The sequence below is a fragment of the Mycteria americana genome, chromosome 21 (genome assembly GCF_035582795.1).
Source record: "Mycteria americana isolate JAX WOST 10 ecotype Jacksonville Zoo and Gardens chromosome 21, USCA_MyAme_1.0, whole genome shotgun sequence".
NCBI lineage: Eukaryota > Metazoa > Chordata > Aves > Ciconiiformes > Ciconiidae > Mycteria > Mycteria americana.
Window position 1 is genome coordinate 4,832,187 of NC_134385.1, and position 20,933 is coordinate 4,853,119.

Here is a 20,933-nt window from a genome sequence, read left to right on the forward strand (position 1 = left end):
AGGCCTTGCACATCATCCCCAGCCAGAGCCAAAGGGGGAAACGCTGCGAGGTCCCTGCTCTATTGCGGGGATTAAAAATGAAAAATGAAGAGGGGGCTGCAAGCAAACGGCCCCCCAGCCCGTGGGAGCTGGGCTGTGTTCACACGGGAGCTGGGCTCGTCCCGCATGCCCGGGGAGCGCTCGAGCAGCGCATCAAAGGCACCGGGAGGGCAGAGGACACGGGGACCCCAGTCCCTGGGAGGGGGCCGGGGCCGGATGACCCCATCGCTGGGGGGAGCGGGCCGGGGTGGTGTAAAAGCAACGGCAGAAAGGGAAGGGGAGGTTTGGGGCTGGGGGAGGCTGCTGGGGATGTGTGTCTGTGGGGTGAACCCCCCTGGTTTGCAGAGATGTTTGCGTCCTGCAGCTGGTGCCTGGGGGGGGATTTAGCATCTCCGGTATCCGCCGCCTGCCCGGGCTCCCTGCGTCAGGACGGAGCCCTGCCCTCCCCTGCAGGGTCCCCGGGGCAGGGACCCCCATCCCTCCCGGCCTTCTCCCCACCACCGTGCTCCCCTCAGCACCTCCTGGCCGGGGGGACGAGGGCTGGGGCCGCTCCAGGGCCCCTGTCCCTCTGGCGATGCTCTTGGCAGCTGGTGGCCGTGGAGCCCAGCTCCCGCAGCAGCCTTAAAAGCCGCTTTCCCTCAATGCCCCCCGGCGCTGCCGCCCACCCTGGGTGCCCTCAGCTGGCGGTGTCACGGGTGCTGCCCACCCAGCCAGGGTGCTGATGCTGTGGGTGCTGCCCCAACTCCCCCCCCTGCAAACCTGCCGGCAGGCGAGACGCTGCCGATGCTCCGGCACACGCTCCCTGCCTCGGTTTCCCCCCGCCGGGAGAGCCGGGCTTGCCTGCACCCTGTAGACCTGAAGAACGAGTCTGGGGGGGGAAGCAGGGCTGGGGAGCGGGACAGGACTTGCTCCTCACCCCCGGCTTCCTCCCCACTGCCCAAACACCCAGCGCAGAAATGAGGCAGAACCTGTTCTGCGCACCCGTGGGGATGCTGCCAGCACCCAGCACCCGGCACCCGGCACCCAGGGGACAGAAAGGGGGTTTTCTCCCTCAGATGCTGCTTCGGGATGTGGCTGGAGCCGGGCCGCGGGCCATTGCGGCTGCCTGGCTCGCTCCAGGGTGTCTGCAAGGAAAACTGTCCCCGAGGGCTGGCCCAGCGCCTTGCTCGCCTGGTGCTGGTGGCCAGGGTGTTCCTGGGTGTCACCGGGCTGACGCAGCCTCCGGCCATGGCCGCCCCGGGCAGAGGGAGGCACGGAGGGAGGCTCTGCTCCCCAGGCACTGCGGTGCCACGGCGGCTATGGCCGAGACCCAGCGAACTCACTACACCTCTGGGTCACCGGGGATGGGGTGGGGACACACGGCGGGATGTGACCGGCTGCTCCCCCACGCCTCCAGCCACGGGGTTTGGCCTGTGCCGTGCCGTGCACAAGGCTGCCCCGAGCCGCCTGCCCGTGGCCCCGAGGAGGGGCACTGCCCCAGTGAGCAAGCCCATCACCGAGGTGTCGGGTACCACCCGTCTGTCCATCCACCCGTCTGTCCATCCACCTCCAGAGATCCAGGAGCAGGGGACGGATCCTGCCACGTCCTTTCCTGTTCCAGCCTCAGCCGATAAACATTTCTCGCCCTGGACGTCGCTGGTACGAAGGGTTCCAGGCTGGGATGCACCGAAAGGACTCGGTGCCCACCCTGGGTAACCCGGAGCAGAGCCACCAGGCCACGAGCAGCCCCCGTGGGGACATGACGGTCCCCGAGCCATCGCCCCCCGCAGAGATCTGGCCACGCTCGCTGCATTTCCAGAGCATCCACAGCAGGGACCTCGTCCGCCTGGGGCCTCTCCCCATCGGAGCTGAGCAGCAAGCGCCCTGCAAGGGGAGGAAGGGGAGGGCGGCCGACAGACAGACAGACAGAGCCGTTGCTAAAGTCTCATTTCCTTAGAAACCACGCTAAAAATAATCCCCTTTTCTTGCGGGCCTGTGCTCGGCGTGTGCTGCCAGGCTGCTGCCGCTGCACCCCACCGCAATGCCTGCCCCAGCAGTGCTGTCACCTCGCCGTAGGGCTGGCTGGGTGACGGCTGGAGCCTGGCAGGGAGCCCGACCCCTCCCCAGCCAGCCGCCCTCCCCAGGTGACCGAGGGAAACTGAGGCACGGGCCCCCGCTGTGCCAGGGAAGGATGCTCCTGCCCTGGGTTCACCCCTGCCAGGCATTGCTGGCCTGATCCTGCGTGGGGCTGAGCACCCCGGTTTGTCCTGGGTGGTTGGGAGCCCCGGCCCTTCGGAGCAAGACGGGATTGTGCCGGGCGGGATGGGAGCTGTGGGGCTGGGGGTACCTGCGGGATAGGGGACGTGGGGCTGGGAGTACCCATGGGATGAGGCTGGGGGGCTGGGGCTGCCCCATAGCTGGGGCTGTCCCGTGGGATGGGAGCTGTGGGGCTGGGGGTACCCGCGGGATAGGGGATGTGGGGCTGGGAGTACCCATGGGATGAGGCTGGGGGGCTGGGGCTGCCCCATAGCTGGGGCTGTCCCGTGGGATGGGTGCTATGGGGCTGGGGATACCCTGTGGGTGGGGGGCCCTGCAAAGCCCCAGGGACCCCACGCTGCTCCACGCTGGGCTTTCGGGGTGGGGTGGGGGCTGCAGGGAGGGCAGATTTGCTGCCCCCCCGCCATGCCCAGCAGAGACCAGTCTGCCCAGTCCCCCCAGTCCCCCCAGTGCAGCCCGGGAGCTCTCCCAGAGCCGCTCCACATAAGGCACCCCGAGGCCGCATCCTGCCCTGTGAGGTCCCCCAAACCCCTGGGAGAGGACAGGGCGGCGGGGGGGGGGGAGGGGGGGTGTCCCACCCCATCCCTGTGCCCACACCCTTGGCTTCGAGCCTCCACTGGGCTTGGGGGGGGGTCCCCCTACCCTGGGGTGCTTCCTCTCCGCACCACCCCTTCCCGGGCTGCCTGACACCTCCCAGTTCAGCCCAGTTCAGCCCAGTTCAGTCCCGTCCCGGCTCCAGTCCCTGCTTTCGTGCTGCCGGGGTGAGGAGGCGCCTGCTCGCCTGCGGTTGACTCCGCTCCAGCACCCGGCCGAGGGTGGGGACCGGGGGCCACCTCCCGCCGCGAGGGTCCCCGTGGGGTGCTGGGGGTGGGGGGGACACGCACACGAGCCACCGCGACCCCCCACGCACAGTCCTGGGCAGGTAAGGGCGGCCATGGGGCTGACCCCACTGCTTGCCCCATGGCGGGGCTGCGCCGGCACCGTGGGGTGGGGGGGGTTGGGGGGGGGTCTGGCTCCTCTCGCCCTGTTTGGGGGGCTGCAGCCCCCCCCCCCCGTCCCCAGTCTGCTCTCTACCAAGGAGGGATGGGGGCTCTGGGACCCAAATTTCTGCCGTGCCTTTTATCCTCCCCACCCTGTGCTGGAGGCTTGGCCTGGCCGGTGGGGCTGGCCGGGGTCTGAGGCCACGGTGATGGGCTGCAGGGCCCCTGGCGCAGTGAGGAGGGTGGGGGAGCACTGAGGGGTGCAGCCCTGGGCTGGGGGGGGGCGGCTGGGGCCTGCCAGTCCCAGGGGGCTGCGGGGGGGGGGCACCGGGGGGACCTGAGACTGGGTGCATTGGGGGAGGGGGTGTTTGGGGGGGGGAGTGTTTCGCCCCCCCCATCGCGGTGGGCTGCTCGCAAAGAAAAAAGGGAGGTGCGCTCCCCCCCCCTCCCCCCAAGTTGTGGTTTATTGGGGAGGTTTAACTGGTTTGACTGGTCTCCCGTGCAGGATGGGGGGGCTGGGTGCCCAGCACCCCTCTGCACCCAGCGGGAGCGGGACGTGGGTGCCCGTTTACGCCCCGGCTGCACCCACCCGCCGGGGTCCCCGCGGGGGCCGGGGAACGGCAGCAGCGCCTGGGCCAGACCTGGGTGACTTTTTTGGGTGCCGGCTCTGTTCCGGGGTGGGGGGGACACCCCCGTGCACCGCCAGTAAACAGGATACGAGCGGGCTGCGGCGGGGAGGCAGCGGCGGCGGCGTCCCAGCCCCAGTGACAGCCGGTACGTGTGTGTCCCCCCCGAGACCCCCACCCAGCCCTGGTGCAGCCTGGCTGGGTGCAGGGTGCTGGTGGGTGTTGCAGGTTCTCCTGCCTAGCGTGGGGTGCTGGGGGGGACCCAGGTGGTGTGGGGGGGCCCCGGTGAGTGAGGGGGGGGGGGGAGGTCTCTGGTGCTTGCTTGGGGGGGGTCCGTGGTGGGGTTGGACCCAGCCTGCCCACCGGCACCGGTGTGCTCGGAACCTGGGCTGGGGTCCCCAATGCTGGGGGGTGTCTGAGACCCCCCGGGGCTGGGACAGGGGCACCCATGGGGCTGCGACAGGACCCTCTGTGGAGCTGGGGACAGGGCCACCTGTGGGGGAGGGACAGTCACCTTCGGGGCTGGCGACAGGGCCACTGGTGTCCGAGCCCCACGGTGGAGGCGGGAGCCCCGCAGCCGTGCCGGGGTGCGGCCGTGCCGGGTGGCGGGGGGTCGGGGGGCCGGCAGGACCGATCCTGCCCCGTCGCTGCTGCAATTTCCTGCCCTCGGCATCCTGCGCTGGGCAGCGCTTTCCCAACACCGGGGCCAGGAAGGGCAGCGGTGAGGCAATGCCGGGCAGTGGGGCAAGAGCCCCTGCCGCACCCTCTGCCCTGGGACCTGTGATGAGCTGAGTATGGTCTCAGCCTGGTTCGGTCTCAGCCCATCGTGAGGGTAGCCGAGCCCCCTTTTGCCACCCGTCTCGGTGCCGTGGCACTCGATGAAACCCGTGGGAAAGCAGGCAGGGGCAGAGCCAGCCCTGAGCAAACACCCTTTGCAAACATGGGCTGCGGGCAGGATCCCGGCAGCAGGCAGGGCTGGCTCTGGCACGGGGCCGGCAGCGGGGCCTGGCAGCAGGAGGAGTGGCAGGGTTCCCTGAGCCTGCCTGCAGCCTGCCCGTGGGATTGCCCGTGGTCCTGGGCCCCCTCAGCATCCTCCCACCCTTAGGTTTGTTCCTGTTGGGGGTCCCGGGGTGTTTTGGGGTGCAGTGTGGGGGGAGTGTGTGTGCGCATGCTGAGCTTCCACTCCATCTCTTTGCAGAGGGTCAGGATGATTCCCACCCCAAAGCAGCCCTGTGGTCCCTCTCCAGATGCTGGCATCGCTGGTCCATGCCCGGCACGCTGAGCCCCCACCGCCGCAGCCCCCCGTTTCTCGGCACCCGCCTAGGCCAGCGCCCCGGGGTGCCCCTGCTGTGCCCCCCCACCCAGCCATGGCGCTGGAGGTGGGGGCCGAGGCGCTGCTGGACCTGAGCTTCCTGACGGAGGAGGAGCGGCGTGCCATCGTCGAGGTGCTGCGCCGCGACTGGCAGCTCCGCCAGCGCGAGGAGGGCCGCATCAGGTGAGGCTGGGGACCCCCTGCTCGGCGTCACCCTTGAGGACAGCGTGAACCCCCCAAGAGCAGCCAGCCTGGGGTCCATCCCCCCTGGGGGCAGAGCAGCCAGGCTGGGGGTCCCCTGAGGATGGGGGAACCCACTGAGCCCAGCCAGGGTGAAACCCTGTGGTGGGTGACACCGGCATCGGGGGTCCCAAACCCCCTGGGAGATGGTGGCTGGTGTCCCCAGGGCCAGTCACGGTGGCTCCATCAGCCGCTTGGGAAGAGTGATGGGGACAGTGGTGCCGGGGTCGATGGCAGCAGCGGGGTGGGGGGGAGCCAACGCCACCCTCCCGCCACCAGCAAGCTCCGCAAGTCAGTGTCGGACCCGGCGCGGCTGAAGACCCTCACCGGGGACTGGTTCTGCGATGCCCGCGCCCAGCGCCACCGGCACCACCTGGGCTCCGACCTCGTCCGTGCCTCCATCCGCCGCAGGAGACGGCCCCGGGGTAGGCGAGGGACGGGGACGCCGGGGGACACTGGGGGCCGGGGCTCAGCCCGCTGAGGTCCCCGATGTCCCCAGGAGCGGGGGACCCAGATCGTGGCCCCAGCCTGGACGAGCTGGAGGCCATCAGCGAGCCGCTGGCAGAGGAGAAGGAGGATGAGGATGGTGCGGCAGAGCCGGAGGAGAGGTGAGGGGGGTGGTGGGGGGCTCCTGCCCCATGGGTACCCACGGACGGTGGCTTCTCTTATCGGTACCCCGCGGGGGGTGGCACGGCCCCGGGATGCCCGGGGGGAGCTAGAGGTGGGGAAGTGGGAGCAGAGCCCGTGACGGAGGGGATGGCATGGCCAGAGCTGCGCCGTCCTGGTGTCTGTCCACAGTCCTGGGGTGTCTGTCCACAGTCCTGGGGTGTGTGTCTGTCTGTCCGCCACCCGGGGGGGTTTCTGCGGCCCTGCCGGACCCCGGCTCTATAAACAGCTGCAGGGACGCGGGGGGGGGAAGAACTCGTTAGCCTGATGCCTTGTCAAGAGAAACTAATTATCGTCTTTTCTCGCAGTCCCCCTACGGAGGAGGCGCAGGCAGCCGCAGAGCCCCAGGTCGGTGCCTGGTGTGGGGGTTGAGCCGGCCCAGCAGAGCCTGCAGCCAGTACCCGACGCCCTGGTGATGGGCTCGGTCAGTGGGGGAGCACCCAGCAGCCTGGATCCCCCCCAAGTTGCCGTGGCCCCGGAGGGGGGGAGCTGTGGTGTCACCCCAGGAGGGTGCCGCCATCGGGGCCAGCCCTGTGCGTGGTCTCGCAAAGTATGACCCCGAACCCCGTGGCATGGGGGGTGTCCCATGGGATGTCCCCCACCCTGTCCCCAGGGACCCAGAGGGGCTGGACCGAGGGGAGCAGGCGGGGGAGAGGAGGGTGCTCGGGGCACCCATGTTCACCCATTCCCGTATGTGCCACCTCGCAGCCCAGCCCCACGGCCCCAGCTCTGGAGGGGACCCCGGTGTCACAGCCCCTGCAGCAGGGTGACATCCCGCCAAGGGAGCAGGACGGCCCGGCCCAGCCAGGTAACCGTGATGGGGGATCGGTGCTGTTGAGATTTGGGGGGCCGGAGCCCCCCCAGCACTGCTTACCAGCCTCCTACCTCCTCCCGGCCCCCCATCGTCGCCCCCCCATCATGGCCCCCAACCCCTCCCTTGCCTGCTCGTTCCTCTTGCCGAAAAAAGGGAGTCCCCCCCCCAACCCATCCCTGCTGCATCGGGACCCCCCACCCACCCCACGCCCTTGCAGCAGGTGGGAACCCCTTCGGCACGTCCAGCGCGGAGGAAGACGAGGAGGAGCCTGACTCCGCACACAGCGGCCCCGACGCTGGGCAGGTGGGATGGTGGTGGGGCTGTATGGGGTTGGGGGGGCTGGAGGGGGCTATATAGGGCTGTATGGGGCTGTATGGGGTTGGGAGGGCTATATGGGGCTGTATGGGGCTGTATGGGGCTGGGAGGGCTATATGGGGCTGTATGGGGCTGGGAGGGCTATATGGGGCTGTCTGGGGCTGGGAGTGCTGTATGGGGCTGGGAGGGGCTGTATGGGGCTGTATGGGGCTGGGAGGGCTATATGGGGCTGTATGGGGCTGGGAGTGCTGTATGGGGCTGTATGGGGCTGGGAGTGCTGTATGGGGCTGGGAGGGGCTGTATGGGGCTGTATGGGGCTGGGAGGGCTATATGGGGCTGTCTGGGGCTGGGAGTGCTGTATGGGGCTGGGAGGGGCTGTATGGGGCTGTATGGGGCTGGGAGGGGCTGTATGGGGCTGGGAGGGGCTGTATGGGGCTGGGAGGGCTGTATGGGGCTGGGAGGTGCTGGGAGGGCTGTATGGGGCTGTATGGGGCTGGGAGGGCTATATGGGGCTGTATGGGGCTGGGAGGGCTGTATGGGGCTGGGAGGGGCTTTCTGGGGCTGGGAGGGCTGTATGAGGCTGGGAGGGCTGTATGGGGCTGTATGGGGCTGGGAGGGCTGTATGGGGCTGTATGGGGAGTGCAAAGCCAGCACGGCACAGGCTGTGCCCAAGCACCGGGCACTTGCTGGGAGCTGGGTGCCCTCAGGAGCCCGCACTGGGGATGGGGGTCCGGGGGGGGGTGCTGACCCCTCTTTGCTTTGCATTTCCAGGGGCCAGGGACCCCCCAGATGGATCAGGCATCCCCAGGCCGGGTGTCCCCACAAAACGGCCACGTGCCCCCGAGCAGCCTGCTGACCACCAGCTCCTCCGTGTCCAGCCTCAGCTCCTCCACGGTACGGGAGCCGGGGGCTGCTGGGGGGGGGTGGTCACCTCTTCAACCCCCCCATCTCCGAGGGCCTGACCCTGTCCCCCCCACCCCGCAGCTGAGCGGCAGCCTGATGAGCCTGTACAGCGAGGGCGAGCTGGGCAGCGTGGCCGTGCGGGGCTGCGTCCAGTTCTCCCTCCGCTACGACCCGGCCAAGAAGGAGCTGCAGGTCCACGTGCTGCGGTGCCGCGAGCTGGCCGAGGCCAAGAAGCAGCGGTCGGACCCGTGAGTGCCCCGGCCCCGAGCGGCGATGCTCGGCCGATGCCCACGGTGGTACCCGTTGCATCCACCTCATTTTTTTGGCTCCAGGTACATCAAGACGTACCTGCTGCCGGATAAGTCCAACCGCAGCAAGCGTAAGACCACGGTGCGGAAGAGGAGCTTGGATCCCATCTTCAATGAGACCCTCAAGGTTTCTACCCCCGCTTTGGGGTGGTTTTGGGGGGGGTCCCCCTGGTTCAAGGGGGGATGGCTGGGTGGGGGCGGATAGCCTCACGCTGTCTGTGTCCCCTCCCCGCCAGTACAAGCTGGAGAAGAGGGACCTGCAGGGTCGGACGCTGAACCTCTCGGTGTGGCACCACGACAGCCTGGGCAGGAACCTCTTCCTCGGGGAGGTGGAGGTCGCGCTGGGCACCTGGGACTGGGCCAACACGCGCCCCGAGTGGTTCAGCCTCCAGCCCCGGGTGAGTCCCCAGCCCACCCAGCCCAGCCCCCCCCACCATCCACAGCCCCCCATAACCCCCCCCCATCCTCCCCAGATGCCCATCTCCTCGGACGGCCTCGCCAGCCGGGGCAACCTCAACTTGGCATTGAAGTTCATCCCCGCTGGCTCGGAAGGTGAGAGGTGCCCGCGGGCACCGGGGGGGGGGGTCTGGCATGGCAGGGTGCCCCTGACCCCTCTCGCCTGCAGGCGGGGGGCTGCCACCCACGGGCGAGCTGCACATCTGGGTGAAGGATGCTCAGAGCCTCATCCCCCTGCAGAGCGGCACCGTGGACGCCTTCGTGCAGTGGTAAGAGGGGGGGTGGCACCCTGGGGGGCACCCAGGGGGGCTGGTGTGTGTCCCCCCGCCCTCACCCCGCTGTCACCCCCAGCTACGTGCTGCCGGACGACAGCAAGGCGAGCCGGCAGAAGACGCGGGTGGTGAAGCGGAGCCTCAACCCCCTCTTTAACCACACCATGGTGTACGACGGCTTCCAGGCCAAGGACCTGGCCGAGGCGTGCGCCGAATTCACCCTCTGGCACCACGAAGCCTTTTCCAAGCGCCAGCTGGGCGGCATCCGGCTCAGCCTGGGCACAGGTCGGGGCGGGGCGGGGGGGGGGGAAGCCCTGGGCACCCTGGGGTGCCCCCCGCGGCTTGCGGGGGGTGCAGCGGGGTGGGTGACGGCGGTGGTCTCTCTGCAGGGAGCAGCTACGGGCTGCCGGTGGGCTGGATGGACTCGACGGCGGAGGAGCGGGGGGTGTGGGAGCGCCTGCTCCAGCAGCCCGGGCAGTGGGTGGAAGCGCTGCTGCCCCTGCGGACCAACCTCATCCCCCGGGCATAGCCCCCGGCCCCCCACGGACCACCCCGTGCCAGTGGGACTGTGGGACCTGGCGGGGGACAGCGCTGAGCCCGGAGAGTCACTGTGCGGGGCTGGGGGTCTGTGCCCCCCCCCTCCTTTCAGCAGCAATGAAGCGGCACCAGAGGGCACGTTTGGCAGCTGTTTATTGCCGCGGGCACCGTACCCCGACTTCTCCTTCCGGCGTGGGGCTGGAGCCGCTGCGTCCACCTGCGCCCGGTATGGGGGTGTCCCCTCCGTCGCCATCCTGCCAGCCCCCCGTGGTGGCAGCCCCGGGGCTGCGGTGGCTGGGTCCCCCGGGGCTGTGTCACAGGGCTGGGGCCGGGGCTCACTCCCCTTCCTGCTGGGCGAGGGTCCGCCGGCGCTCCAGGATGGCTGCCCAGAGGCGATACGCCGGCCCGCGCCTGCTGGGACATGGGGGCTGCTGGCGGGAGGGGACCAAGCCGTGTCCCCCCACCCAGCACTGCCCCCCCCTGCTCTCCCCCCCCCCCCCCCCCCGGCCAGGCCAGGAGGGGCAGCGCAGGCTGGGGGTACCTGATGCCCACGTAGAAGAGGTCGTCACGGGTGGCACAGCCCAGCAGGTCCCGCAGGGTGAAGCCGTGGGAGAGGAGCTGCGGGAGGTGGCGGGGGGGTGTTGGGGGGCAGTGCTGGGGGGGGCTGCCCTGCTCACACCGGCGGGGCCCGACCCCCAGCCCCCACGTAGCTCCGCGTGCCAAGTGACCATGGGCCTCACCGTGGCCGTGGTGGCCGGGTCCGTGCCGTGCTGCCGCAGCCACTCGAGGAGGAGGGGGTCAGCCCGTCCCCGGTGGGGCCGAGGGCTTGGGGGTGAACAACCCTGCCCCAGGGCGAAGCATCCTGGGGGGGCCTCCCCGTGCTCCCCGCTGCGCTGGGGCCGGCTGGGGACCGCGGTGTCATTGTCCCCAGAGCGAAGCACCCGCTGCATCAGCCGCTGCCACTCCTGCTCCTTCTCTGCCAGCTCCTGGAGCAGCCTGGGGGAGAGGGGGGCACGGACTGGCACCCGGGGGGCACGGATGGCAGCCAGGGAGATGGGGGCACAAGGACCGGCGAAGCCCTACCTGCCCGTCTCCGTGCGGAGGTGGCAGAGCTGTGCCACCAGCGCCGAGGGTGCCCGCAGGGAGGGCAGGGAGTCCGCCTGGGTGCCGGGGCCAGTGCCGAGCCCTGAATTGGTGCTGTCCTGCTGGGGCTGGCTCCTGGGGATGGACAGCCTCGGCGGCACGGGGTTGTCATCGTCACTCGTGTCCTTGGTGCCGTCCCCCCCGAGGCAGCCAGCCTTCGGTCTCAGGTCTGCGGGGGCAGAGGTGGTGGTGGGCACGGAGAGGTGCCCGATGGCCTTGGACCCCAGAGCATGGGGGACAAAAACGGGGAGCCGGGCCCAGCCAAGGCTGCCCCAGTGCTGGCTCCCCCCTCATATCCCTTTCCCAGCACCCCAAAAGTCCCCCAGCCCACCCCGGGCCAGCCGCCCTCTTCCTCCACCCGCCCGGCCATGGTGGTGGGACCCGCACCCGCATCCTGGCCGTCCCCCAGTTGCCACCCACCTCTCACCAGCACGGTGAAAGCCGCCTGCACCGCCTGGCTCACGGCGTCGTCCAGCGCAAACATCCAGTGGGGTTTGACGTGATGCCGGCGCAGCGCCCGTCTCACCTGGACGGGGCAGAGCCGTGCCAGGGCATCGCTGTGCCGGGGCATCACCCACTCAGCACCCCACCGCTCCCCACCCCGGGCACTCACTGCTGCCTGGAAGCTAAAGAGGGGAGCCTGGAGGTGGGGGAGGCTCAGCCCCTCCGCCCGCAGCTGGTTCTGCAGTGCCAGGAGGTCCTGGTGTAGCTGGTGCTGGCTGGGGCACTGGATGTAGCTCCGCAGGCAGCTCAGCAGCTGGGCGAGATGCTCCGAGCCCAATTTCGCACCCGCCGTGCTCTGGGTGGGCAAAGGAGATGCTCGGGGACTGCCGCCGTGCCCACCCTCCGCCCAGCTGCTGTGCAGACCCCCCCCACCCCTGGCACCCAGCACCCACCTGGCTCTCTTCCAAGGCAGCGATGATGCCTGGTGCCTCGGCGGTGAGGACGCGGTGCAGCGTGGCCCGGCGCTTGCTGTCCTTCCGCATGAGGAACCCGTCCCCGCTCTCCTCGGGGGAGGACGAGCGCAGGCTGCGGTCAGAGCCGGCCGAGTCCTGGGCAGTGCTGGGGGGAGGCGGGCAGGGTCGGCACTGCACCCCCCCCCCCCCAGGCCTCGGGCATTTAGGAGTGTGGCCCCAGGGTGGGCACGGCCATTGGGCTTGGCAGAGGGCATGGGGGACCTCCTGCAAGCCCCCCAGGCTGTAACGGGGAGGGATACAATGCTCCGGTACAACAAGGGGGCATCGCAGGGTGCAGTGCTGGAACATGGTGGGGCGAGCGGGTGTCATGGGAGGCAGAAAGCCAGCAACCCCCGCCCGGGGTCCCTCCATCGCCCCCGTGTCCGGGATGCCCTACCCCAAGTAGCTGCAGCCGGAGGCTGCCTCGCCAGGCAGCGGGGGGCTGCCCGCTGTGCCCCTCACCGGGGCATCCTGCCTGGCTGAGGAACAGCCCCTGCTCCCATCGCTGCCCTCCACATCCCCATCCTGCTGCTCAAAGTGGGGGGGATCACCTGCCAGGGAGATGATGGAGATGGCCATGGTTATTTAGCAGCTCGTGCCAGGTCCCCCCATCCTGTCCCCCCAGACTCACTCCCCGCCGGGGGCACGGGCCGGCTCCGGGCCCTCCCGGCGCTGGCGAGGAAGGGCTCCTGCAGCAGCGCCGCAGCCGTCGCCCGCTCGGCCGGGTCGGCCTGGAAGCAGCGCAGGATGAACGTCTTGGCTTTGTCCGACATGGACTCGGGCACCTCCGGGTGCATCTTGAACATGCCCACCTGGAGGGAAGGCACTCGTGGGGCTGCAAAGGGACCGGCCACCCCGGGGGAGGGAGGGGGGGGCATTTCAGGGCTGGGGAACCCCCCCATCACCTGCCCAGCCCCATGGGTACCTTGAACATCGCAGCCTGGGGGCTGCCCAGCTCGTAGAAGGGGGGCTTGCCCGTGGCCATCTCAATGATGGTGCAGCCCAAGGACCAGATATCTGCTGGCTTCCCGTAGCCCCACGGCCCCTGGTCGATGATTTCTGGGGCCATGTACTGCAGGGTGCCTGGGGAGAGGATGAGGAGGGTCAAGAGGAGCCTGTATCCACCACCCAAACTCCCCCCTGGGTGGGACCTCCTTCTTCCCGTAGCGGGTGCAAAGGATGCAGACCCCATCATTTGGTCCTCAGCAGCCCACTGCCCCAGCCCCGGGCTGCCCCTACCCGTGAAGGTCTCAGTGCTGGGGCTGATGCCCGCCAGCCTCTTGGAGGTACCGAAGTCGGAGATCTTCAGCACCCCGCTGTACGTGTTGATGAGGACGTTGTCTCCCTGGTGTGAGAAGGGCACCCCAAAATAAAACCAAGCCACAAAAAGCTCCTGGAGCTTGAGCAGGGCCGTCAGGCATCACCCCGGGGGCTTTGGGCATGGAGAGGCAGCTCCTGGCTCCCTGGTGCCCCTCGAGATGGGGGGGTCAGGCCTCGTGCCCCCAGGATGGGTGATGCCCCCCAACCCCTCACCTTGATGTCACGGTGCACGATGTGGTTATCATGGAGGTAGCTGAGCCCGTTGAGGATCTGGCGGGTGTAGAAGACGATGGTGGGTTCGTTGTCCTTCAGGGGTCCCCACTTGGAGCGCAGCAGGGACGAAAGGCTCCCTGGAGAGGGGGCACGGCGGGGGGCAGCAACCCCCTTTAGACCCCACATATGGCCAGGTGTCCCCCTTTGACCCCCAACTCCCGTCCCCGGCGCTGCCCACCTCCCGGCACCTCCTCCATGAAGATCTTGATGAAGCCATCCTGGCTGATGGAGCCCAGGTACTGCACGATGTTCCTGTGCCGCAGGCGCTTGTGCAAGGCGATCTCCTCGTGCAAGGGCTGCGAGTACCTGCGCGGTGGGACACCGGGGTGAGGGGCTGCCCAGGGTCCCCCGGGACCCCCCGGGACCCCCCAACACGGCACCTACCGGCTGTCCCGCTCCGGGATCTCCTTGATAGCGATGCGCACTTGGTTGCTGAGGCAGCGCCCGGCGTAGACGACCCCGTACGTCCCCCTGCCCAGGACCACCCGTTCGCCCGCCTCCGAGTACTCGTAGCTGTACTGCGGGCAGAGGTGCAGGCTGGCAGCCTGTGCCACCCGGTGCCCCACGTCACCGTGTCCCCATCTCACCTCCAGGATGGGCTGCGTGGGGCTGGGCACCTCCTCGCCGCCCGCCGCCTGCTTGGCCAGGAGGGACTGGATCTGGTCGCAGAACCTGCTGGCGGGAGGACGATGGTCCTGAGCCCCAGTGAGGACGCTGGCGACCCAGCCACCGACCCCCCGGCACAGAGGGGCTTCTGCTCCCCCTCCCAGTCTGTCCCCCACCCGTGGCACGGGGGGGGCTGTGCCACCCCGCTTTGTGGGACCCAGCTGCAGGGGTTGGGTCCCTAGGACACCCCTTCCCCCCAAAAGTTAAGGTAGGGAAGAAATAGCATGCTCCCATCCCTCCCCGCTCACCAGGGCAGTGATTAGGGGTCCCCCATGTCCCCACCAGCAATGTGGGGGTCCCTGTGCCCCCCAACCCTCTGCTCACCACCGGCAGTGCTGCTGAGAGGGGAAGTAGAGCTGGAAATCCTCCTCCACGTGCATCACGTAGAGGAAGCAGCCCCGTTCGTCGCACTTGCAGATGCTGGAGGGAGAGGCCCCCCCGCCCCGTCAGCGCCCACGGGGCGGGCAGAGGGGCTGTGGGACACGGGGGGGGCATCCTCGGTCCTGCCGGCAAGGGGACCAGGGACCGAGGGACCCAGTGACCAGGGACACACTCACCTGACGCCCCGGATGGCCGTGGCCACAAAGGTCCAGCTCAATGCCGCTTTCTGCAGGAGAAGGGGCAGGTGAGGAGGGGGTCGGTGGGGACCCCCCCAGCCCCCCCCAGCCCCCCCCCAGCCCCATCCCCACCTCCTCCATGGGGCAGACAAGGGCAATGGTCAGGGCGGGCTCCTCTGTGCCACCGTGCAGTGCCAGCCGGGCCGGCCGCAGGACCTTGCTGAGCTCCAGGACCAGGACCTGTGGCAGTGGGGGGCTATGGGGTGAGCCCCCCCCACCCGCCAGGTCCCCAGCCCGCATCCCTGCACACCCATCCTCCCACCTGGGTTGGCACCGGTGGGCTGCTCGGTGCCTCCCCAAACCCCCTTGAACCCGGACCGCTGGGTGGTCCCCGGGGCCGACCACCCCGGGCTCCGTGGGGTCCCTCACCGGGCAGTGCGGTGCAGCCACGAAGGGCTGGCACGCCTTGAGGAGGAAGCCCAGCCAGAAATCAGCCAGCTCCTGCCGGGCGGAGGGGACCTGTGGGCTCCTCTGGAAGTGTTTGTAGAGCAGGAAGGTCTCCATGACCGAGACCAGGTACCTGCGGGGACGTGGGGGGAGAGAGAGATGTCCCCAGCACCCCCTAAAAGCCCCTAAACCCCCTCCTGGGGCGCAGCCACGGGGGGCTGGAGACGTAGTCTCGCCTGGGTGGGTACGTGCTGTGCCGTCCCATACCAGCCCGGCGCGTTAAGCTTGTAGAGCTTCTCAGAGGCTTGGATGACTTTGCTGAGGTCGTTGGCCAAGATGCCGGCTCCGAGGCAAAATCCCACATCCCAATAATAGTGCAGCTCCTCCAGGCTGCCCTTGCGACCCTGCAGGCAGCTCAGCTTCACCCCTGGATGCGGGAGCCGGAGCCCCATCAAGCCTCTACCGGCAACCCCGCACCCGGGCACGGCCGCTGTGGGGGTGCCCCGATGCCAATGGACCCCCGCGCCCGGTCCCCGTCCCTGGTGGATCCTGGTCCAGGACCTGCGGGTGGGCACCCACCGATTTGCTGCAGCTGCACGGAGGTTTCGAACTGGTGCCCGGCGGCCACGAGGAGGACGGCAGCGTTGATGCCCGCGTGGAGGCTCGGCTCCACCTTGAAGGCTTTGCTGTACCTGGGCAGAGATGCCGGGTGGAGGGCACGGGCGCTGCCACCCCCCCCCCGCCAGCCAAAACGCGGCTGCCTCAGCATCTTGGAGCTGCCCCCTATGATGGGGGAGTGCTTCCAAACCAGAAAAACCCAAAAAAGAACCAGAAGCCCAGCAGGAATTAGCGTCACCTGCCTCTGCGTTGCTGCTGGTGGGGTTTAAACATGGGGCTGCGCTGCCCGGAAAGCCCCCAGAGCCCCTGCAAACCCCCTGGACGGGGGCATGGGCAGGCAGGCAGCTCCCAGCCCTGTCCCCAGCTGTGTCCCCAGCCTCACCAGTCGAAAGCCTGGTCCCTCATTTTGGTGTCGGTGAGGCCGGAGCTGATGAACATGTCCTTGTAGATGCGGCCGCACAAGCAGAGGAGGTCGGGCGCAGCCCCCTCCCCGTGCTCCACCACGGGCAGCAGCACCGACAGGGCCTTCTCCCGGTCCCCGGCACGGTTACGCCTGCGCACACGCGACCGGCGCTCGGCAAACGGCACCGTCGGCGCGGCCCCTTGGTCCCCCGACCCCCCGGCTCCGTGCCATCTGGATGCCCGGGGTGCGTGTCCCCCCCCCCCGCCGCCGCTCACCGGCTGAGGGCGAAGGCGTAGTGGAAGCGGACGTTGTGCTGCTCGGCCACGGCGCAGGCTGGCAGCGCCTGGAGGGTCTCCACCAGCGAGATGATGGCATCGTAATCCTGCGGGGACAGCGGCGGGGCTGAGCCGGTGGCTGCCGTGCTGCCCGTCCCCGGCTCTGTGGGGCAATGCTCTCCTTAGAGCAGCCAAGCCCTGAGGGTTGCAAGCTCCTCCGAGCAAGGGGAGGCTGTGGAGCACCCCCCCAAGATGCTGACATGGCCCCCGGGACCTCCCCGGGACCCCCCCCAGCCCTCACCTGCACGTCACGGTAGCAGAGGAGGAGGTTCACCACGATGTCCAGGCTGAGCAGCTCCACGCTGTCCAGGCGCTGCTGGATGCGGGCCAGCTCCCGGCTCAGCTGCTCCCCTCGGTACATCTCCCGTGCCCTCCGGATATCCCGCCGGATCGTCTCCCGAAAATACCCGCTGGGGATGGGGGGCAGAGACGTGGGGCTTTTGGGGTGGTGGCAATTCTCCGCCAAGCCCTGCCGGCTCTCATGGGCATGGGAGTTTGCCCGCAGCCGGAGGGGTGGGCAGCAGTACCAGGAGTTGGTGGGGACCCCCTCCAGCAGTTGGACGAGCCGGGCCGCCAGCGGGGTGAAGACGGTCTCTGTTTCGAAGCTGGGCAGGGAAAGCTCCGTCAGGCACTTCATGGCCCCGGCATCGCAGCAGACGACCTTGTTCTGGGGGGTCACTGCATAGGGGATGAAGGTGTAGCTGCTGCAGAGGTCCTGAGGGAGGGGAGAAGGGGTGAGCGGCTGTGCCAGCCGAGCTGAGAACCCCTCTACTCGTGTCATGGACCAGCCCCCTCTCCCCAAGCCTGCCCACACAGCCCAGACCACACAGGCCATGCTAACACAACCACCTTCCGTAAGTCATTAGCAGGGAAAGACAAAGCAGCTTTATCTCTGACTGCCATCATTACGCTCCAGAGTGAACACTCCTGTTTCTTTTCAAAACCAGGTACCCCTCTCCATGCTGCTGTTCCTGGCGCTTGCCCTGAGCGAGTGACACCCTCCCCAACTCAGATCTGGGGAGAGGTCTCGCTCCCTGTCTGCAATGTCCACCCTCCCAGGCTGGGGAGAGGCAGCTGAGGGGGAGAGAGGGGCTTAAACCCGCCCGGCACGGCAGCAGCGAGCACGGGGACAAGAGACGCACCGAGTTCTTCTGGCAGATGTCCTCCTGGGGAGAGAGGGGAGGAGGAGGGATTTAATGAGCGTCCCCAGCAAAAGAAATCGGCAGATTTCAGGCTCAGGGATCGGAGTTACCTGGAAAACAGCCAGGGACAGCAAGGGACACCAGGGCCGAGCCGTGAGGGCGGCCGGTCGCCCCCACGCCACGAGCATTGTGCGTGGACCCCCCCCACCCCAGGCAGGGCTGCAAACGCAGCCGGCTTCTCATCCGAACCCGGCACAGGGAAGGGGGCTCTGAGCGGGTGCTCCCCCGAGTCAGGGAGACGTTTGGGGTCGACTTGGATGTGCTCCCATCCACATTTTTTCCCCCAAGCGGCGAGAATCCCTCCCACCGTCCCCTTCCGTGCGGAGGGTTTTGCTTCCAAGGAATCGGCTTTTCCCAGGGAAAAGCACGTGTTCCCGAATTCCCGGCCGGTTGGGGCCAGGGGAGAGCCCAGCACCCCGCATCCAGCTCCGGGACTCACCGGGGTCCCCAGCCATCCCCTCCTCATCCCATCCGGGCGCAGGAAAATCTCTGCCAGAGCAGGATGCGACCGTGGGAACTCGGCTGGGCTCCGGGGAGGGATGGAGATCCCCCTCCTGCCGGCACGGATGCTCCAGGCACTCGGGGCTATTCCCACCCTGGAGAAGCAGCACCCGGGGGACTGGGGGGTCCCTGTCCCCGCTGACCTGCAGGGCCTGGAGGGGGGGCAGGTCGGCCTGGCAGCACAGCAGGACGTTGTGGGACATGTTGAAGCTCTCGCGGACGCCCAGGTGGTAGAAGAGGGAGGGCTGGCAGACGGAGTCGCTCAGATCCACCACGGCCACGTCTGCGGGCAGGACGGCGGGGATGCTCACGGGACCGATGCCAGACCCCGAATTCACGGGGCAAGGGGAACCAGCCACACCCAGGCTTGGGGGGTCCACATCCCCTAAGAGAGGGGATGGCCCCTGCTGTCACAGCACCTGAGGCCACAGTGAGGGGCACCCACTTGCCCCCCGGCACAGAGTGGAACCCTGAGCAAACCCTCCACAAAAAACACCCTTTCCAAAATCACACCCGGGTGCTTAATGCCAGGGAGGAAGATGTCCCAGCAAATGTCCAGTCACCCAGGAAAGTAAACAGGAGGAAGGGAGAAAAGCAAACAGCGAGCCACCCGAGCGCATGGCTGGCAGAGCTCTGCCGGGAGCTGCACAGGGGCTAGGGAAAAATCTCGGCCGAGTTATTCCCAGACAGCTGGGATAACCAGGCAGAGGAGCAGGAAAAGGAGGGTGACAGAAACCCCACGCCGGGGATGCCGCCGGCGGAGCGGGTCGCGTCCTCACCTGCGTTGTAGAAGCGGTCGAGGGTGGCGGTGTCACCCAGTGCCAGGGTGCCGAAGGCCAAGGTGTGCAGGCGTGCCCGCAGGTCGTGGCAGGCGGCCCGCAGGCTGCGCAGCGCGGGGCAGGCGGCCGGCTCCCGGCCCAGCACGCAGACGACGCTCAGCACCCGTCGCCCGTCCGCCTGTCCCCGCGTCCCGCACACCGGCCGGCCCGTCGTGCCCGCCACAGCCAGTGGGTCCTGCCAGCAGCTCCCGGCGACCGGGGCGGACCCCGGCACCTCCATGGCTGGGGCAGCCAGACCCACACCGAGCACCGGGAGAGCCCGTACCCTGCACCGAGCTGCCCTGGTCCTTACCGGGAGAGCCTTTACCTTGCACCGGGCTGCCCTGCACCACGGTGCCCTATTTACCCCCCCGGGAGAGCCCCTAGTCTGCACCGGGCTCCCCTAATCCTCCCACCCCGCGCCCCCCCCCCGGGAGAGCCTGTACCCTGTACCGGGCTGTCCTGCACCGGGCTGCCCCGTTCCCCTCCCGGGAGTCCCCGCACCCCGCACCGGGCTGCCCCGTTCCCCTCCCGGGAGTCCCCGCACCCCGCACCGGGCTGCCCCGTTCCCCTCCCGGGAGAGCGGGAGGGTCCGCCCCGCTCACCGGGCTCCTTCCCGGGCTGATCCGCACCGGGGCTGCCCCGCACCGGGCTCCGCTCCGCCCCGCTCCGCCCCGGGCACCGGGCACCGCTTCCGCCTGTCCCGGCCGTGAATCAGCGGCGGCCCCGCCTGCCCCCCCCCGGAACGGGACGGGCCCCCCCGGCCGGATCCTGCCCCTGGACGGGCACCGGTTGCAAAGGGCCGGTTGCGAAACGGGGAACGAGGGGAAGGGGAAGTTGGGGGGAGCCGGGGGGGGGGCCCGGGGCCGGTTCCCCCTCCCTGCACGTGTCGCAGCCGAAATAACGGCCCCGAAGTGGCCTGGGCGGCGGGAACGGCGGCGAAGCGAAGCCGGGGTGCTCCGGGGGGCGAAGGGCCGGGCAGCCCCCCCCCGCCCCCTATCCCCACGGCATCCCCCTGGCCGGGGCGAGGGGGGCCGGGGAGGGTCCCCGGGGGATGGAGACGGGATGGAAGCAGCCGGCGGGGGCCTGGCTGGGGGTGGGAGCCGAGCGGGCAGAGGTGCGGGCAGAGGGGGGGCAGAGGGGGGGCAGAGGGGGGGCAGGCTGGGCCAGCACCCTGGCCTGTCTGTGCAGGCAGACAACACCGTACAGGCAGACGACACCGTGCAGACAGACAACCACCGCGCAGACAGACACCACCGCACAGGCAGACACCCATCCCAGCCTTGTTCCCACGACAGGGCCGGGCCGGCCCGGGGCAGAGGGAGGAGCGGGGACGTCGGGTGCCCAGGGCCGGCGGGACACGGAGCCCTGCCTGCCCAGGCCTGCTGCTCAGCCCCACCGCCGCTTCGGGGAAGGCAGAGCCCGGGGTGCGGTGGCTGCGGCACACGCCGTGCCCGGCCTCCTCCCCTGCTGCCACGGGAAGGAACGCGTCCCTCCTGCCCATCGCCATCCCTGGGGTGCCCAGCGTTAGCGGGGCTGGATGCGGCCGCAGAGGCGCGTCCCCCCTCAGCCCACGCTCATCTGGAGCCGGGGAGCCCAGCCCAGCAATTCCCCCAATTCCTCCAGCCTCGGCCCCTGGCCACCCCTGCCCTCTGCAGCCCCCCGGGGCCAGGCAAGGGGACGTGTCCCACGGAGCGGGACACCACAGGCTGAGATCCCCAGGACAGGAAGGGATGATGTCCTGTTGCTCCAGCCTCCCCTGGTTCCCCTCCCCTGGTCACTGGGAGGACTGGAGTCGCTCGGGACCCCCCACCAACACCAACCTGTGGGCAGGACGCAGCCACATCCCCAAATGAAGGTACGGGGTTTGCAACCAAAATCTCCCGGGGCAGCACCCGCCACTGGGGCTCTGGGGGTGATGGGCGATGGATGACAACGACTCGGACAGCAGGAATAGGAGGAAAATCCTT

The 20,933-nt window shown here is 69.2% G+C and overlaps 2 protein-coding genes across 10 annotated transcripts; one reads left to right on the top strand and one right to left on the bottom strand.

Annotated features, from left to right (window-relative positions):
* The first annotated feature begins 3,108 nt into the window (after nucleotides 1–3,108).
* On the top strand, nucleotides 3,109–9,852 carry SYTL1 (synaptotagmin like 1). Of its 5 annotated transcripts, none has more exons than XM_075522398.1 (15): nucleotides 3,109–3,217; nucleotides 5,149–5,396; nucleotides 5,733–5,878; nucleotides 5,953–6,061; nucleotides 6,428–6,467; nucleotides 6,828–6,927; nucleotides 7,151–7,236; nucleotides 8,020–8,142; nucleotides 8,233–8,399; nucleotides 8,484–8,586; nucleotides 8,696–8,857; nucleotides 8,933–9,011; nucleotides 9,085–9,184; nucleotides 9,267–9,472; nucleotides 9,577–9,852. In XM_075522398.1, exons 2-15 carry the CDS (start codon nucleotides 5,149–5,151, stop codon nucleotides 9,714–9,716), a joined length of 1,809 nt encoding a protein of 602 aa, XP_075378513.1. In that variant the 5' UTR covers nucleotides 3,109–3,217; the 3' UTR covers nucleotides 9,717–9,852. The 5 variants fall into 5 exon arrangements, with proteins under 5 accessions (XP_075378513.1, XP_075378511.1, XP_075378514.1 ...); XM_075522396.1 differs by having other exon boundaries at nucleotides 3,115–3,217; nucleotides 5,100–5,396; XM_075522399.1 differs by having other exon boundaries at nucleotides 3,115–3,217; nucleotides 5,100–5,396; nucleotides 7,154–7,236.
* A 25-nt stretch (nucleotides 9,853–9,877) lies between these two features.
* Nucleotides 9,878–19,356, bottom strand: MAP3K6 (mitogen-activated protein kinase kinase kinase 6). Of its 5 annotated transcripts, none has more exons than XM_075522405.1 (28): nucleotides 18,925–19,356; nucleotides 18,289–18,428; nucleotides 17,585–17,608; nucleotides 16,970–17,157; nucleotides 16,684–16,852; nucleotides 16,383–16,489; nucleotides 16,087–16,257; nucleotides 15,666–15,778; nucleotides 15,354–15,513; nucleotides 15,069–15,219; nucleotides 14,772–14,879; nucleotides 14,640–14,689; nucleotides 14,407–14,502; nucleotides 14,004–14,088; nucleotides 13,801–13,887; nucleotides 13,605–13,722; nucleotides 13,357–13,493; nucleotides 13,063–13,168; nucleotides 12,749–12,906; nucleotides 12,455–12,635; nucleotides 12,221–12,374; nucleotides 11,764–11,929; nucleotides 11,481–11,666; nucleotides 11,288–11,393; nucleotides 10,808–11,036; nucleotides 10,465–10,720; nucleotides 10,266–10,342; nucleotides 9,878–10,135 (listed from the first exon to the last, which is right to left on the bottom strand). In XM_075522405.1, the coding sequence occupies exons 1-28, from the start codon at nucleotides 19,202–19,204 to the stop codon at nucleotides 10,060–10,062; spliced, it is 3,879 nt and encodes a 1,292-aa protein (XP_075378520.1). In that variant the 5' UTR covers nucleotides 19,205–19,356; the 3' UTR covers nucleotides 9,878–10,059. The 5 variants fall into 5 exon arrangements, with proteins under 5 accessions (XP_075378520.1, XP_075378518.1, XP_075378519.1 ...); XM_075522403.1 differs by having other exon boundaries at nucleotides 13,595–13,722; nucleotides 13,801–13,934; XM_075522404.1 differs by having other exon boundaries at nucleotides 14,004–14,091.
* Between the last annotated feature and the right edge of the window lie 1,577 nt (nucleotides 19,357–20,933).

Excerpts from the sequence above, each read along its gene's own strand:
- SYTL1 (XM_075522398.1), top strand. The coding sequence starts at position 5,149 with ATGCTGGCATCGCTGGTCCATGCCCGGCACGCTGAGCCCCCACCGCCG. Across the intron at positions 8,143-8,232 it reads CCAGCCTCAGCTCCTCCACG|CTGAGCGGCAGCCTGATGAG; the intron begins GTACGGGAGCCG and ends CCCACCCCGCAG. Across the intron at positions 9,012-9,084 it reads CATCCCCGCTGGCTCGGAAG|GCGGGGGGCTGCCACCCACG; the intron begins GTGAGAGGTGCC and ends TCTCGCCTGCAG.
- MAP3K6 (XM_075522401.1), bottom strand. The coding sequence starts at position 19,204 with ATGGAGGTGCCGGGGTCCGCCCCGGTCGCCGGGAGCTGCTGGCAGGAC. Across the intron at positions 17,609-18,288 it reads CCCCCCTCCAGGCCCTGCAG|GAGGACATCTGCCAGAAGAA; the intron begins GTCAGCGGGGAC and ends CTCTCTCCCCAG. Across the intron at positions 17,158-17,584 it reads ACATCTGCCAGAAGAACTCG|GACCTCTGCAGCAGCTACAC; the intron begins GTGCGTCTCTTG and ends CCCCTCCCTCAG.